At 47.0% G+C, this 18642-nt stretch overlaps 1 protein-coding gene across 10 annotated transcripts in view; it reads right to left on the bottom strand.

The window, feature by feature from the left end:
• Positions 1 to 18642, bottom strand: part of LLGL2 (LLGL scribble cell polarity complex component 2) — a 64284-nt gene that overhangs the window by 32601 nt on the left and 13041 nt on the right. For all 10 annotated transcript variants that reach the window (XR_005227600.2, XR_006285659.1, XR_006285660.1 and 7 more), the window contains one exon: positions 14910 to 15015. Coding sequence is in view for 7 of the 10 variants with exons in the window: in XM_027834675.3 (XP_027690476.2) it covers positions 14910 to 14984 (75 nt within the window). In the remaining 3 variants the exon portion in view is untranslated. The remainder of the gene's footprint in view (positions 1 to 14909; positions 15016 to 18642) is intronic.

The raw sequence follows: 18642 nt of genomic DNA, 5'->3' as shown, positions 1-18642 counted from the left end.
TTGGTCGAGTTCAGGATCCTGACACAGGGAAGAAAGGTAAGCAGCAGAATACGGACCCCGGACTTCAGGAAAGCAGACTTCGACTCCCTCAGGAAACTGATGGGTAGGATCCCCTGGGGGAATAACATGAGGGGGAAAGGAGTCCAGGAGAGCTGGCTGTATTTCAAGGAATCCCTATTGAGGTTACAGGGACAAACCATCCCAATGTGTCAAAAGAATAGTAAATATGGCAGGCGACCAGCTTGGCTTAACGGTGAAATCCTTGCGGATCTTAAACATAAAAAAGAAGCTTACAAGAAGTGGAAGATTGGACAGATGACCAGGGAAGAGTATAAAAATATTGCTCGGGCATGTAGGAATGAAATCAGGAGGGCCAAATCACACCTGGAGCTGCAGCTAGCAAGATATATTAAGAGTAACAAGAAGGGTTTCTTCAGGTATGTTGGCAACAAGAAGAAAGCCAAGGAAAGTGTGGGCCCCTTACTGAATGAGGGAGGCAACCTAGTGACAGAGGATGTGGAAAAAGCTAATGTACTCAGTGTTTTCTTTGCCTCTGTCTTCACGAACAAGGTCAGCTCCCAGACTGCTGCACTGGGCAACACAGCATGGGGAGTAGGTGGCCAGCCCTCTGTGGAGAAAGAGGTGGTTAGGGACTATTTAGAAAAGCTGGACGTGCACAAGTCCATGGGGCCGGATGTGTTGCAAAAGGAATAGGCGGCTGTGATTGCAGAGCCATTGGCCATTATCTTTGAAAACTCGTGGCGAACGGGGGAAGTCCCGGATGACTGGAAAAAGGCTAATGTAGTGCCAATCTTTAAAAAAGGGAAGGAGGAGGATCCTGGGAACTACAGGCCAGTCAGCCTCACCTCAGTCCCCGGAAAAATCATGGAGCAGGTCCTCAAGGAATCTATCCTGAAGCACTTACACGAGAGGGAAGTGATCAGGAACAGTCAGCATGGATTCACCAAGGGAAAGGTCATGCCTGACTAATCTAATCGCCTTCTATGATGAGATTACTGGTTCTGTGGATGAAGGGAAAGCAGTGGATGTATTGTTTCTTGACTTTAGCAAAGCTTTTGACACGGTCTCCCACAGTATTCTTGTCAGCAAGTTAAAGTAGTATGGGCTGGATGAATGCACTATAAGGTGGGTAGAAAGTTGGCTAGATTGTCGGGCTCAACGGGTAGTGATCAATGGCTCCATATCTAGTTGGCAGCCGGTATCAAGTGGAGTGCCCCAAGGGTCGGTCCTGGGGCCGGTTTTGTTCAATATCTTCATAAATGATCTGGAGGATGGTGTGGATTGCACTCTCAGCAAATTTGCGGATGATACTAAACTAGGAGGAGTGGTAGATACGGTGGCAGGTAGGGATAGGATACAGAGGGACCTAGACAAATTAGAGGATTGGGCCAAAAGAAATCTGATGAGGTTCAACAAGGATAAGTGCAGGGTCCTGCACTTAGGACGGAAGAATCCCATGCACCGCTACAGACTAGGGACCGAATGGCTAGGCAGCAGTTCTGCGGAAAAGGACCTAGGGGTGACAGTGGACGAGAAGCTGGATATGAGTGAACAGTGTGCCCTTGTTGCCAAGAAGGCCAACGGCATTTTGGGATGTATAAGTAGGGGCATAGCCAGCAGATCGAGGGATGTGATCGTCCCCTCTATTCGACATTGGTGAGGCCTCATCTGAAGTACTGTGTCCAGTTTTGGGCCCCACACAACAAGAAGGATGTGGAGAAATTGGAGAGAGTCCAGCGAAGGGCAACAAAAATGATTAGGGGTCTGGAACACATGACTTATGAGGAGAGGCTTAGGGAACTGGGATTGTTTAGTCTGCGGAAGAGAAGAATGAGGGGGGATTTGATAGCTGCTTTCAACTACCTGAGAGGTGGTTCCAAAGAGGATGGTTCTAGACTATTCTCAGTGGTAGAAGATGACAGGACAAGGAGTAATGGTCTCAAGTTGCAGTGGGGGAGGTTTAGGTTGGATATTAGGAAAAACTTTTTCACTAGGAGGGTGGTGAAACACTGGAATGTGTTACCTAGGGAGGTGGTAGAATCTCCTTCCTTAGAAGTTTTTAAGGTGAGGCTTGACAAAGCCCTGGCTGGGATGATTTAATTGGGGATTGGTCCTGCTTTGAGCAGCGGGTTGGACTAGATGACCTCCTGAGGTCCCTTCCAACCCTGATATTCTATGACTCTATGACAGGATGGCTCTGAAAATATAAACCCAAAGATTGGTGGAGCCAGGCCCACATTCCTGAATATTGGTGGAGCAAGGGCACGACGGGCTCTCATAACTCGCCACCTATGCTCTTATGTATAGCTTGTATATCTATTCCTGTTAGCAACCTTATGGCAAGTGCCCATAATGGACTCAACATACCAGCCAAGAAGGCAGCGTCCCACAGGGCAGTTGGGAAAACTAGTGAATCTGGATCCAATCCCCTAACATAGGAGGGGACACTGTGGGTTTTATTCATACTATTTAGAGGCCTATCAAGCCATATCAAACTAGCTCAGGTACTGATTATAAAGAGATGTTCACAACTCTAGCGGATAAGAGCACAAAAAGCAGCTTGTTTGGTTTTAGTGACTGCCATAAATACATTCTTACACCAAAACACACAGTTTGGATCTATCTAGGAACGTAAAAAGTTTACTGAATATAAACACCTATGTAAAGTGTTTACAAAGTAAACAGTTCCTTAAAATTGCAGTCAGCAACTATGGCACTACTGCAATTTGAAAACAGCTCAGATTCTAGTCTTCAGAAATGCCAGTGTACAATTGGCCCAAACCCTGGATATCTGAACATTATGTGGTCTTAAGATAGTAACTACAATTAGATCGGAAGAGAGCTGTAGGTTGTGGGCTTCCAGAGGGGATGTCATTTCTAAACAGACCACAGGACAAGTCAGAGAACAAATGGAGTGCCCCTTTACCTAGGGCATGGCTACACTTGCAGGTGTAGAGCGCTGGGCGTTAAACCCACCTTCGGAGAGCACAGTAGGGAAAGCGCTGCAGTCTGTCCACACTGACAGCTGCAAGCGCACTGGCGTGGCCACATTTGCAGTGGCATTGGGAGCGGTGCATTATGGGCAGCTATCCCACAGAGCACCTCTTCCCATTCTGTCGCTGTGGCTTGTGGGAAGGGGGCAGGGGGGCGTTCTGGGTCCTGTCCCAATGCCCCGTGATGCATCGGTTCGCATCCCAGCAATCCCTGTGCTTCCATCCACATTTGGCGCCATCTTTCAATGTTTTTTGTTGTCTTCCCTTTCGGTCTGCGGGAATGGAACCTGAACTGCTGAGGAGTATGCCGACGAGTCTCGCCAGCATGTCACGTTTGGCAGTCGAATTATTCCTTATGATCCAAAGTGACAGTGAGGGCTCCAACGAGGATATTGACTCAAGTAATGCATATGACATGAGTTTGCCTGTGGCATTCACGGATGTGCTCACCACCATGGAACGCCGCTTTTGGGCTTGGGAAACAAGCACTGAGTGGTGGGATCACATCATCATGCAAGTCTGGGATGAATAGGAGTGGCTGCAGAACTTTCGGATGAGAAAAGCCACTTTCATGGGACTGTGTGAGGAGTTCGCCCCCACCCTGCAGCGCAAGGACACAAGATTGAGAGCTGCCCTGACGGTGGAGAAGCAGGTGGCTATTGCAGTTTGGAAGCTAGCAACTCCACACAGCTACCGATCGGTGGCTAACCAGTTTGGAGTGGGAAAGTCAACCATTGGAATCGTGTTGATGCAAGTTTGCAGGGCCATTAATCGCATCCTGCTCAGAACAATCGTGACTCTGGGTAACATGCATGACGTTGTGGATGGCTTTGCACAAATGGGCTTCCTTAACTGCAGAGGGGCGATACATGGCATACATATTCCAATTTCGGCACCAGCCCACCTAGCCTCTGAGTACATTAATCAGAAGGGATATTTTTCTATGGTTCTCCAGCCGCTTGTGGATCACCGTGGGAGTTTCACTGACATTAACACAGGCTGGCCCGGAAAGGTCATGACGTACGCATCTTTCAGAACACTGGCCTATTCAGGAAGCTGCAAGCCTGGACTTTTTTCCCCAGACCAGATGATCACCGTACAGGAAGTCGAAATGCCCACTGTGATCCTTGGAGACCCGCCCACCCTTTAATGCCATGGCTAATGAAACCCTACACAGGGAGCCTTGACAGCCGCAAGGAGCGGTTCAATAACAGGCTGAGCCAGCGCAGAATGACTGTGGAGTGTGCTTTTGGCCGTTTAAAGGGCCGCTGGCACTCTGTGTGGGAAGCTGGACCTAGCCGATGACCACTTCCCCGTGGTTATATCCGTGTGCTGTACCCTCCAAAACATTTGTGAAGGGAAGGGTGAACGATTCGCTCAGGCATGGAACTCGGAGGTTCAACACCTGGAGGCTGAATTTGAATAGCCAGAGAGCAGGGCTATTAGAGGGTCCCAGCATGGGGCTGCAAGGATTAGGGACGCCTTGAGGGAGCAATTTGAGGCTGAAAGCCTCCAGTAATGTCTGGAGCCCTGCATGGGAGTTAAGTGCAGTGGTTCCAATGTTAGTAGGAATCTGTTTGCACTGTGCTGACTTGCGGTGCCTGTTTCTTTCCTGGGCTAAGGTATCTTTTACTTTATGCAAAAATAAAGAATGTTTTCAAAGCCAAAAAATCCATTTATTGAAAAGAAACACAACTGCTTGGGAAACAGAAAGGGCAAGGGGTGGGGGTGGGGAACGGTACAATCACAGATTTGCGTATGTCCTGTTATCATACTCAGTGTTCCCGTCTGGAGTGCTGCGCAAGGAGTGCTGCACTTCAGGATGTCTATACTACACGGTGATAGGGGTTGAGTGCAGTGGGTAAGGGTCGTAGCTTTTGTGCCGGCGCTCCTCATTCGGCTGGTGGATCCTCCTTTCACTATCCTGCCACTCCTGCACTTGTTGATTTTCATTACTTGAATGCTGCATTACTTCATGCAACACGTCTTCCTTGCTTCTACGTGGCCTCTTTCTGATTTTTTGGAGTCCTTCGGCCGGTGATAACATGCACGGCTGAGATCTCAACGTTGCATCTGTAAAGGCAAAATGCAACACTTAACAGAGGCAGCATTGTTCACACCAGACAGAGCAATGATTCCCTCGTACTTAAGGGCAAGCACAGTCTACACAATAGCATAAATTTGCCCGTCCCAAAGCGAGTGCACATAACCCACAGGAGCCCCAAAATGGTGAATAAGCACAGGGTCAAACGTGACTGATTGTTTCATGGCTGTACTGTCCTCTGGGTTTCTGTGCCTTGGGGAGAGCCAACAGCAGCAGGGGGCCTCTATACTGAACGCTGTCCCCACATTTTCCACAGGAGTTTATCCTGGAAGATATCTTGCTGCTGAGGGTGACCTGGGAAGCAAGGGAGGGTCTTCTACTGCAATGCAACTTCCGCCCTGGCCCATATGCAGCTTTTCTGTGTGCAGCAATGGTCCCCCCGCCCCTCACAGCACAGTGGCGCAGACAATTTAGCCTTACTGGGACAAGGACCACAGTGGCTCTCCCAAGAAACCTGCACAAGCGCATTGCCCAAGTTCTGGATGAGACCTTTGAAGAGATCACTGAGGCAGATTACCATGATGTGAGAGCACATCAACTCCCTATTCTGCATCTAGGCATGCATGCAGCCCTAACCCTCCTCGCCCCAAGAGCCCGCACCGAATAACTTCCTTCCCAAAATAAAAGCTGCTTACCGGAACCTCATCTGGTGTTTGTCCTTCCCCCAGCACCGGCCACTGCAACTGGCTACCTTCCTCCTGGCTTGAGAGCAGCTCCTGGCTGCATGCATCTAGGGATTCTGGGGTGTCTTCCTCCACCTCAGCACCCTTGCTCTCACTTTGCTCCTCTTCCTCCTGCCTTGTTGAACTGGGCTCTAAAGTGCCCATGGTGGTACTTTGAGTGGAGGTGGGGTCGTCCCCAAGTATCGCGTCCAGATCTTTGTAGAAACGGCTGGTCACAGGGGCAGCACCGGAGCGCTGTTTGCCTTGTGGGCTTTGCGGTAGACATTCCGCAGTTCCTTCACTTTAACCCTGCACTAGAGTGTGTCCCGGTCATGGCCCCTTTCCATCATATCCCTTGATATCTGCCCGAAGGTATCGTAATTCCTACGGCTGGAGCGCAGCTGGGACTGGACTGCTTCCTCCCCACAAACACTGATGAGATCCAGCACCTCGCCATTGCTCCATGCTGGGGATCGCCTGGCGCATGGAGGCATGGTCACCTGGAAAGATTCACGGAGAGCACTCCAAGCCTTGCTGAGCAAACAGGAAGGGGATTTTCAAAATTCCCAGAAAATTTAAAGGGTGAGTCTGACGGTTGGTCACCTGAGGGCAGGGCAGTAGAGTTCAAAGAGATGACCAGAGTGGCTAGAACAGGCATTGTGGGACATTTCTGGAGGCTGATCAGAGCGCACTAACAGACCAGCGTGTCCACCCTGGCGCCGCTCCAGCAGGGGCGCACAAAACGTTATTCCACTCGCTGAGGTGGAGTGCCAGGAGTGCTCTAGCCACGGAGTCACAGCGCTCTACGTGCCTTGCCAGTGTGGACAGGTAGTGAGCTAGTGCACCCGGAGCTCCTTTAATGCACTCTAACTCGCAAGTGTAGCCAAGCCCTTAGTCCCACATTTAGAAGTTATGCCAGTACAGCTACATCAGTTAGGATTGGGGGGAAGAGAGGGAGGGAGAATCTCACCCCTAACAGATATAACTGTGCTGGTAAAAGATCTAGTGAACATGCAGTTATACTGGCAAAAAGGTCCTTTCTGAGGGCAGGGAAAAGACGTAATTTATACCAGCAAAAGCTTATACTTATACTTGCTGGTATAAACTGCATTTCCTTTAGCATTCTCGCTGGTAATAGTATACACACAAACCTTTTCTAGTAGATGGGGCCGGTGTTAGAAGCATCATCTCAAACTGAAGAGCTCTTCCACTCTCTCATTTGTTTATTCTGTGTACAGTCAGTTTCCTCTGTGATGTGACCAAGAGTTCAAAAAAGGTACCACAAGCCATAGGAAAGGGGAAAAACATTTCAAGGTTTTTTTTTTTCTTTTTTTAAAAAACTAGTGAAGATTAGGTGGCAAATGGTCTGGAATGCAAACATGTCCTTCTGAGAGGAATGTGGGCAACAGCACACGAGCACAAGGAGCAAGTTTGGCAGTGAAGGCCTTAGCCAGTTACAGGACTAGCTTCATAGAGTGACCATGGAAAATAAATCTGGAATAAAAGGACCACAGATGCGAGTCCCTGCAACACTTTCTACCAACCCTCAATTACCTGATTTGGTTAATCCAATACCAGTAGGAAAGAAAGGAAACATTGCTCCACCCTAAAGTGGACTGATTCTGTATATAAAGTAGCTTACAGTACAGTGTGCTACATAGGTGGTCAGTATTATCTGAGGACAAATACTCCTTTCTGCTTAAGATAGTTTGAATCCTTATCACTTGAAATGTGGCATCTCAGGGCTGTGATATTTCCTAAGATTTCATTTAAACCCATACCTTGAAACAATATACAATACTCTCCCATTTTCCCCAATTACTAAGGTCTTGTCTACACGAACCAGGGTTTGACATGTGGCGATCGATGCATTGGCAGTCAATTTAGCGGGTCTAGTGAAGACCTGCTAAATCCACCGCAGATCGCTCTCCTGTCGACTTCTGTACTCCACCTGAACGAGAAGTGCAAGGGGATTGGATGGGAGAGCGTCTCCAGTCGACACTGCGTAGTGCGGACTCGACAGTAGGTAGATCTAAGTACGCTGACTTCAGCTACGTTATTCATGTAGCTGCAGTTGCATAACTTAGATCGATATCCCCCCATAGTGTAGTCTCAGTTTACTGATTCCGTTCAGTAACAGGACTGTGTGTGTTTTATTTTTAAGTAAGGTTTGCTCACATGTGATTCAAGAGAGACAATTATTTCATTTACCACCACCTACGGTGAAGGTGTCTTCAGTGGAAATCTTGAGTGCAGTAACATTCAACCACAAATCTAAGCTAATAATGTTTATGCTACAACTGATATAGGTCACACTTGAACCCACATTTACGGAGGTAGAAGGCAAGCTGATTCATCTCAGTGGTATTCTACCATATTAAAACAGCACTAAGTACCACAAATGCTTTTTCCCTGGATTTCTGTAACTTTAGGATAAGCATAAGCTGGCACCAGGCATAGAAATGATTCCAACTGTTGGTAAAACTGACATCTACACCTTGTCTAGAATGAAAGTCTATCACATGGGTTCATTTCAACCTCGCAATAAAAGATACAGCTATCCCGTTCTGGATTCCATGACCTCTAAAATCAATTCACCTCTTTTCCATCTGTGCTACATACAACACAAGTAATTTTTGTGCTGTAAAAGAGGTTGTCAAGAAGACCATTTAGATGCTGTTCATCTAAACAGCAGTGACAAGCTTTGTTGTCTTTGTTCCCAAATTTTCCTGATCCAAGAAATAAAACTATGAGGATTCTATCAGCACATTCTGCTGTTCAGTTTCTAAATATGGTCCACTTAATGGAGCTCAAGGCCCAAGGGCAAAGAAATGCATGGAAGATAGACACTTGCTTGCCACCGATTATAAAAAGTGGAAATGCAGTTCATGTGTCTTCCTCTCCCCCAGCTGCAAATACAAAAATCTTAATGCAAGGGTGAGAAGTGGTGTGCCGAGTCTTCATTTATTCACTCTGATTTAAGGTTCTGCGTGCCAGTAATACATTTTAATGTTTTTAGAAGGTCTCTTTCTATAAGTCTAGAATATATAACTAAACTATTGTTGTATGTAAAGTAAATAAGGTTTTTAAAATGTTTAAGAAGATTCATTTAAAATTAAATTAAAATGCAGAGCCCCCCGGACAAGTGGCCAGGACCCAGGCAGCGTGAGTGCCACTGAAAATCAGCTCGTGTGCCGCCTTTGGCATGCGTGCCATAGGTTGCCTACCCCTGTCCCAATGCATGTCAAGGATACAGGAATATCCTGCCCACAACAAGTGCAAAACAGTTAGCTGCAGTTGAATGGGTTTATTTTAACAGCACTGCAGGTGTGCCTGTTGCTTTACAAACACAAGATAAGGCATCTGCAATTTAAGTGTGACCATGTACAAACAAAGGAGGGGAAAATGGATAAAATGAAGTTATTTGAATATGCATCATTGATGACTGGTGTGGGGTGTGCATTTCCAGGTTTGTTTGTTGTTTCTACTGTAGGCAAGAGGGCAGGAAGGACATTGTGGCAGGTTTGTTGCTGTGTTCAGCTTTGGCACTGTGACTTTGCATACAGATTTCTCTCTCCACTGATTAACCAAGATCTCTCTGCGGATTTCTTTCTCCTTGCAAATAGTACAGTGAAGCCAGAACTAAAGCAGCAGCTGTTTGGCTGTCCCTGTTTTCCCTCATTCATGTCTGGCTGATGAAAGCAGCCTGTACTTTAACCTGTTCAGCAGGTGAACCTCTAGTGGGGGAAGGGAGGATGAGAGTACAATAGAGCCTTTTACTGGTGCATATAAAGTACTGGTGTGACAGCAATGTTATCCCCTTCTCAGAAAGGACCTTTTTGTTTCTTTTAGGTGAGCTAGGAGGTTTCATTTTCATTCTCCTTAAACTGCAAAAACTAGTTTCAAGTTCAGGGCAAGAGGAAGCCTGGTGTCAGCAGCATTTGTGAACAGAGGTGTTTCACTTTTGCCCATTACTTTCTTGCAGCAAATATAGCTAACAGCTGACTCAACCCAAACTGAAGTTGAATGGATTGGGCTCATAGCTGTTCCTCCTCCTTTCCCTCCCCTGCATTCCTATTCAAACGTTTTATGACAATGCAAAATAAAGGAACTGCATCTTTGTTAAATACTCCCTTTGAAGACAACAATGAGGCCAGTGCGTGTTAAATCTGTTTGACATAGTTCCTTATTTAGTGAGTTAAAATCAACCATCCATCACACCAGTTAGCAAGAGGGTTAAAGAGAAGGAAAAAATGCAGAGCACATCTCTGCCATAAATGACATGGAATGCTTCCAATTTCATAAGAAAAGGCGGATGAAGTAATATCTTTTCTACTATAACCCAGTTTGGCAACTCAGCTGCAGGACAGGCTGGTTCACCTATGTGTTACCTATCATCTAATCAGACAATGCCAGTCTAAACATGCTTTGTCGTGCAGGATTGGGACTGAGCCAAAGGTATCAGATATTATGCTAAAAGCAGGATGAACTTTTTTTTAAAAAAGTAGATTGTCAAGTACACAAACCTTTCACTCTGTGCTACCTATTGAGCTAAAAACAGATTCTTGCAACAGGTATATACAAGTAAGGGTAGTTCTTGGTCATACAGAGAGAGGTATGCAAAGCCAAGTCATCCACACAGAATGTGGAAAGACAATTATTTAAAGAGCACATGTTGTTACAAGAGTTTAATAGAAGAGAGGCTGGAAAGCTGGCCTGGCTGCACAGGTCAGTCTGTCAAAATTGTCTGGATTGTCCCATTTCTGACAACAGGTAAACTCTGGAGTGCAGACAGAAGAGGGAGGAGATGACAGAACCAAGCTGGGAGACATAAGCCTTTAATAATGACAGGTTTCAGAGTAATAGCCGTGTTAGTCTGTATTCGCAAAAAGAAAAGGAGTACTTGTGGCACCTTAGAGACTAACCAATTTATTTGAGCATGAGCTTTCGTGAGCTACAGCTCACTTCATCGGATGCATCCGATGAAGTGAGCTGTAGCTCACGAAAGCTCATGCTCAAATAAACTGGTTAGTCTCTAAGGTGCCACAAGTACTCCTTTTCTTATAAGCCTTTAAAATGCTTAAAATCCCAATTGAACAATTACATCAAGTTAGGCAGGAGGCATGTCCTTAAAGTAGCCCCATTCATTGCTGGTATAAGAAGATGCAACTCCACTGATTTCAATGGGATTACACCCTCATAGCCAATTCATTACTTGAGTATGTGGCTATAGTGATTTACTGCTAATTACCAACATCAGAACTACTGAATTTTACATCTAATATTGAATAAAGAGCAAGAAGCAGCCAGGTCTGTGTTTTGATGGTGTTAGATACAGGTCTAAAATGAGAAACAACCCTCAGGAGATACAGCTAAACTGGGATGGAGAAGGAGCCAAAGCTAATGTTTAAAAAAAAAAAAAAAAATCCTTCTCCATAGCTGTAATCATTCATACTGACCAATACACAAAGCCACAGTCCAATAATCCCACTAAATGAAACAGGGCTCTCGGAGCAGTCTAGCTGGGAGGATTCAAAGGATGACTGGCTACACAAGACAGATTTTAGGGGAAGAAAGCATCCCAGAATATACAGCTCTATTTTAATTGGAGGACCACAACACTGTAGGTGTGGAGATCCCATAAGCATTGAAAAGGAAGCATCATTTGAGGAAATGTCAAGATCATGCTTTCTGAGACCATGTCTATTTGCCTGGTTTCTGCATCATAGGATTCTGAGACAGTCCAACAATTAAATGCTGTACAAGGAAAAATCCCAGAAATTTGTGATCTCCCATCAAAAATTTAGGCTAATTGATACACTAATGTCAGCAAAATAGGAACAGACAGTGCCCCAGGTTATTAGGGCATTATATTTTTGTCACCAAGATTCTGTCTACTACCCATTCAATTTTCTCCCTTACACTAATCAGTCAGTATCTACACTACTCGACTTTTGACGTACTGCACATACATCCCAGCATGGAAAGAAGTTAGACAAACTGAGGACTAGCTTGTGCCCATACTGATAGAATGACAAGCTCTGTATCGGGGTGAAGGAGGAGGATACATCTCAGCCTCAAGAGAAGAAACTGTCCCCTTCTCTTTATTCACTGGAGTGCTCCTGTTTATTTTTGTAGTACAAATCTGTTAGAGCAGGCAGTACTGGGTTTACAATGGTGCCAATGGCGCCATGGAGCTGCACCCATGCTCAGAAGGGGCCCCGGCCTGCTCCACTAGCACTGTGCCCCTAGACCCCATCAGCCTGCTGGCTACCCCCCACCCACCACTTGCTCCGCTTGGCCTGCCCCCCGTCTGGCAGAGGGCTCCTCTCCACCCCCTGGACCCACCCACTGGCTCCTCTCTGCCCCCTGACCAGACCCCAGTGCACCTCCAGCTCCGGACAGTCTCTACTTCCCACCATCTGTGGGGCCCCGCCTGTCTCCCCGGAGCTGAGCTGCCTGGGACTGATGCAGAAGCCTGGCCAATCGTGGGGGCAGGGGAGACCCAGGGTGGGGACGGGACGGGACGACTTGGCTGAGGCCCTCCAGGCAAGTGGGTCCTGAGGGAGCCCGGCCGGGACAGACCCTGGCCTGACTGATCCCACCCCTCCCGAGGGGCTGGAGTAATTCCCTGCCCTGGGACCAGCCCTGGCTGTGCTGCCGGCTCTGCCGGGCAGATTCAGGTCCCAGTAGGGCCGGTGAGTGCAGCCGGGAGGCAAGGTGCGGGGGAGTGAGTCTTGGGGGGTGTCCGGGGGGACTGTGGCCTTAGGGAGTTGGGGTGGTGTTCACGTTGGGCAGGGGGGCTGTGTGGTGCGGCATGGGCCAGTCCTCAAAGGGAAGGGGCATGCTGGCAGCACAGGGCCAGGCGGGCCACTGTGCGTCTGGCAACTTCTGGTTTGTAAATACTGCGCTCGCACTGGGCTGAGCGGAGCGGGGCCGCCCTTGCCATTCCATGCCCCTGGCTGGCCACTCGCTCTGGGGACTGACCTCTGTGTGCCATGCTCCATTGCCTCCATGGGGGCCCACAGATATGTTTGGCGCTGGGCCTACAAAAGATTAATCTGGCCCTGAAAGCAGGTCTACACAGCAGCTGGGGTAGGTGCTTCCCAGCACTGGTAAACAGACATGCACTGGCTCCGCTCAAGTTAGTGCACTAAAGACAGCAATGTGGCTGCAGCAGCATGGGCTAGCCATGCAAGTACATCCTCAGGGGGTTGGGCAGGATTGTACTCTGGCAGCTAGCTCATGCCACCGAAGTGACACTACTATTTTTAGCATGTTAGCTGCGGCAGAGCTAGTGAATGTCTGTCTACCTGCATTGGGAAGCACCCTCCCAACTGCCGTGTAGACGTAGCCTTACTTGTAGTTAATGCATCAGCATATCCCACTCATATAAGTAGCACTATGAATTTATATGTACAAAATGGATTCACATTTAACCTTTATACAAGAATGTGCAATAAGAGAATTATGGTGGGAATACCTTGTGTCTGTTCTGTGACCAGATTTTATGTTATATAGTATTATCCCTCAAAAGCAATACGTGTAGTAGTACTTAACAAATATGATTAACAGACATAAGAGATACAACCTGACTGCACTGATTAGATACTGTAGACTCTCAACTGAAATTAGATAAAGAATCTGAGCTGTTACTAGTCCCTTCCCAGACAAGTTCTTATCCGGCATTATATTTGAGGACTTTTGAAGAATAAATTCATGAAAGTGCTAAAGAACAGAAACTTAAGTGTTCATGAAGCTTGACCTTCATGTTTAACAAGGACCATTCACGAGCAATAGAAAACATTAACCTCTTGGCTTCTCAAAGTCATAACCTCTGACATGCCAAACCCTAAGTCTGACTTTTTAGGACCTGCCAGTCTTATGGAGGTCTCCATTATATCTAAAGTTTGCTTCTCTGAAACCCTTTCTATTATCGCTCTACCGGTAATAATGGAAGACAACAAGATTTATAGCCATATCTTTGCTGGGAAAAAAGTGTAAAAAATGACAAAGGATTCCTTGCTAGAAAAGCAAACTGTAGATTCTCCTAGCAGTAAGTGTTTCCAATCAATCCCTTGCTAACAAAGAAGAGTGTATAAGGGGTCATTTTTGCTTAAATACTGTGACTAACTACAAATAATAAATTACTAAAAAGTAGTGTCTTAGACAGAAAGTCACCATCTTGTAAATATCACATTTTCCTTTGTAGGACTAAATCAAATACCACCACTAAAGTCAGAAAGCATCACATAAAGCAGAGAAAGATATAGCTGTGAAGGTATTCTTGGCATTTTACAAACAGACAGACAAGGTTCCCTAACTAAACAGAACTCTCCAAGTGCTGGGTGGATACCAGTGCTCAGAGAGGGATGTTCCCTGTTTGCAGAGAATGGAACCTCGACAAAAACCTGGATGTGCAGCTTCTGAACTGGCAGGACAACAGCGCAGTCACATTTGCCACAAGAGCTGCCTATATAGCCTCCCCTATTTGAATCCCATGTACTCACTTCTGCATTAACCAATTGAAGTATGGCCTGAGAACAGGACACCTAAAATCTAATCGTGGCTCTGACAGAGACTCCTTCAGTGGTGTCAGCCAAGTCACAGCTTCTCCGTCTCAGTCCTTTCCCAGGTGACACCGTTGGTACAATGGGAATAATATTTACTTCCTTCATAGATGTGTTGTGAGAACGTGTATAGCACTTTAAAGACTCAAAACACTGTGAAAGTCCTATGTATTAGTCACAGCAAGACTATGGTCACACTGAAATAATCTCCTCACTCCCTCAAAGAGAAAATGCTAGTAACCTGTTTTCTCATGGACACAGACCTAAAACCAAGAATGTGGTATCTCAAAGCCCAGGAATGGCCTGAGAGCTTAAGACCTGCACACGTACAAACATGTTTGCATCAGATTGCAAAAAAAAAAACAAAAAAAAAACACACAAACAAACAAAAAAAACCCCAGCTTTGATTTACCAAATACGAAGGCAATCCACCTCTGTTGTATCTAGATTTTCCATACATACCTGAATGAACCTTCCCTCCTTTCTCTTCAGTGACTATGGACAGATTTGCTCTTTCATGCTTGTTTCCCTTAAAGCTCATTTGAAGAGCCCACCATACCTTGTTAAACTGGAAAAGGTCACGCTTGAGCCTCTCTCTTACAGGATCATGTCCGTGTCTCAAAAATCTTCTCATTTTCCCTCTTTAACCACCTGGCACCAGAAACCTAGTAAAAAAGCAAAATCATGTTTAAACAAGTGGGATTTTAGAGTGAAAAAAAAAAAACAAAACCCCAATCAGAATTGGGTCCTTTATTTTGTTTCAGCAAGTAACACGGAATTCATCAGGCCTGGATGAGACAGCACAGCTATATGGGGAGTTAACAGGGACTAAAACTCAACACCACTGCAGCACACTATCCCAGATAGTAGGATTTGGTTTGCATAATCCCTTTTTCATGCTACTCAATTCTAGAATCCCTGTGGCTTTTAAAAACAAACAATGCAGTTTACACTTTGCCACTTTTTAAAAATCTCTTCACCCGGCCTTGTCCAAGAAAGATGACAAGTGACAGAATGCAAAAGGATACCACAGCAGTCAGATAAATGTTTAAAGAAACCAGCTCAAAAAGCCACCTAACTTCCAGAGTTGGTGGCAGCATAGACTAGTATCAGTTTTTACCCCAGATAACCCTATGGCTGCTGAGCTGAGGAGGGGAAAGTAAACATCTTAGGCTGGCATTATGGGTATAGCATAAGGAGCTGGTGTTGCCTGGAATGTAGTTAGGTTAATTATTAGCCTGCTTCTGTAAATCATCAAGCTTAATCCTCTACTAAGGGGGAAGGGGGAGAGAATAGTACACCTGTGCCTCAGTGCAGTGCTACAAGAAAGTATAGTGCTCTGTACCTTGTAAATTCTACCACTTCAACATTTTATGATCCACTCAGAGCACCTAATGCAGAAATAAAAAGCCCTGCCCTAGCATACCAGCAACACCACCTGGGACAGCAGGATATGGATTCTAGTATTCAGCCAGTGCAGCAAAGGTAGCACCTTATGTCACTCTCCAGGACAGACAGGAGTATAGCAAATGGGTAGAACCTGAAGATTCAGACCTAGGGTGTGGATTTTTCCCAAGGAAGGGGTGTGTACATATGTGGAGCAAGTTGGAAATGTATAGTGAGATTGTTTCCAGAGCGTTTAAAATGAGTGTCAGAACTTGCCAGGAAGGAGAGTTATTCTTTATATCTGTGCCCCAGCCTACATGGGGCCTGGGACATTTGACTCAAATCACTGGACTGGACAGGTAATTTAAAGCACTATCCACCCACAATGATCTGAGAAGGAGCAGAATAGAGAAAGCCTTTGCAGCATCTTGGTGCTTCTATTACCCCACTTCTATACAAATAAGTGGGAATCCATCTCTGCATTCCTGCCAGTTATGAGGTAATCAACCAAAGGCCATAAATCAGCCACTCATTCCTGCAGGGTTTTATTACACCTCCCAGCAAGGCCAGCAGAAGTGTAAATTTAAAGAGCAAACCAAAAGTACAACACTGACAAAATCAGCAAGTTCTGGTGAGCGAACAGCTCTGTCTTTTCTGCATGTCAGATATCAAGGTGTAATCCCAATGTACAGTCCTGGGTTTGCACCTACACTTGCCACTAGGGGCTAGGATACTTCAGTATCACTAGCATGTAGAAGGTTGGTTTGGGTGGAGCACCATTTAGGCTGGTTAAGGAAGGAGGGAGCAAAGGGATGGATCAGGCAGTTGTAGCAGTAAGTCCTGACAGGAGCTTAGAGCAGGCTCAGATAGTCCATGAATAACTCAGCGCATCATTACTATTACAGCAATATCGGATCTGATTTTCAGAGATGCCAAGCACCTGCACCTCCTTCCTACTGACTTCAGTGGAGTTATGGATGCTCAGCACTTCTGAAAGTCAGGGTTATAGCAATTACCCCCAGAACAATCCCAGAGCTCAACCTGCAACATCTCTAATCAAACACACAGTACATTTTCAGGTTCACAAACGAAAGGAAAGGAACCCACCATGATCTCCTCGCTGCCCCAGTATCTAGAGATATTAGCAGGTACCACCTAATCATCAGCTTTCCTTGAATGATCCCTTACAATATGAGCTAACTACTTATGCAAAACAATCTGTTTCACCTTGCATTTTGCTGTGATACTGGGAGCACCTTTCCCAGGCCTGAAGAAGAGCTGTGTGGCTCAAAAGCTCATCTCACCCCAACAGGAAGTTGATCCAATAAAAGAACAGATTTAATAATTTTATTAAGATAATGTTGAAGTAAAAAGAAAACGGTACAGAGTTCAAGCATAGAAGTTTCTGGTTATCAGGGAATAAGGTACAGATTATCAAGGCGTGCGAAATTCGGTTTAGGAACGGGTGGCTTAAGGAATACATAATCTGCAATCTCCCCGATTGGGGGTAAAAGTTTAACCGGTCAAAGTACAGACATTGAGATATGGGGGTATGTTGTCCATACAATGGCTATGTTCAGGTGTGGAGTATAATGAGTGGATACAATGATGGGGATGGATCTACCCTCATTTGGTGGGATTTAATGTTCAGTGAGTTTATGGTTCCAGTTCATATGATCCAATGGAAAAAAGTCTCTCAGTCCCTTTCCCATAGTTGATGCACGATGTCATACCGGCTCACACCTCCTGGTACTGTCGGTGGCCGGTGATGTGTTCGATGTAGATGTCCCTGGACCATCAGATGGTGTCCGAGACCGTGAGGCGCCGCATGAGCCGTGCGTAGCGTCGACTGATCCCATGGGTCCGCAGCACACGCTCGTTGCAGGGGTCCCAAGCACCCGGGGCTCAGACGATCAGGGCATCCATCTGCACCTTGTAGCCCTTCGCTCTCAGGGTATCGGCCAGAGGGGCGTGTTTTTCCAGCTTACGAGCTCGGGCTTCGCGGAAGGCCGGGGTCCTGATCTCGAACGAGACCGTGATGTCGACAAGGATGATCTTTTTCTGGGCCTCGTCAGTGACTACCACGTCAGGTCTCAACTGGCTGTCAGTACCAGGGATGGCGCAGTTCACGGCGACCTCCCCCAGGCGCTGTGCAATGGCTTTCACTAGGCGGTTCTGGATGGCGCTGTGGCGCAGCTGCCAGGCTCTGTAGTGGGGCTTGTAGCTGCACAGGACGTGGGGCAGGGTCTCATTGGAGTAACCGCACTTCCTGCAATGCTCGTCTCGGTTCCCATGGTGGACGGCTCCGTTGAGCGGGACGCAGTTGAGCCGGGCGCGGTGGATGAACCGCCAGTCGGCGAAACGGGTGCAGCCGCCTCCAGCGAGGAAGTGGTTGCTGGCATCCCACTTGCTGGTCAATTCGAAGGCTTTACCCTGGTCCGGTTTACGCTTCAGGGCTTCCATGTACAGCGAGTGGATGGCTGCCTTCAGGGTCCTCTCCAGCATGCCCCTGGCGCTCAGGGTGACGATGGTGTTGTCCTCAGACCTGATCCGCGGCACCAGGACTCCCAGCTCCTGGCGCTCCTCGCACCACTCCCAGTGGCAGCCGATGCGCTTCCCCAGGCGACGCGTGGCATTGCGAGCGCAGGACCACAGTGAAGCGATGTCACGCCCGTCCCGTCCGAATTCGCCATCCAGGGAACCGCTCAGGAAGCTGGTGGTGTCTTGGTTGGAGGGGGCTCTGCCGATCCCCTTCTTTGTTGCGTCATGGAGGGCGTTTGCTGCGATGTTCCTTACCATGGCGTCGGGACATGTCAGCAGGCGGAAGGCGTGGGTGATCACCGCGATGTCACACAGGTCACCCATGCGGGGGACACTGGCACCGCCATGCCTGTGGGCGATATAAA

Source organism: Chelonia mydas, chromosome 14, assembly GCF_015237465.2.
Source record: "Chelonia mydas isolate rCheMyd1 chromosome 14, rCheMyd1.pri.v2, whole genome shotgun sequence".
Lineage (NCBI taxonomy): Eukaryota > Metazoa > Chordata > Testudines > Cheloniidae > Chelonia > Chelonia mydas.
The sequence above is the reverse complement of the archived record's forward strand: the minus strand, read 5'-3'. Positions and strand labels throughout refer to the sequence as shown.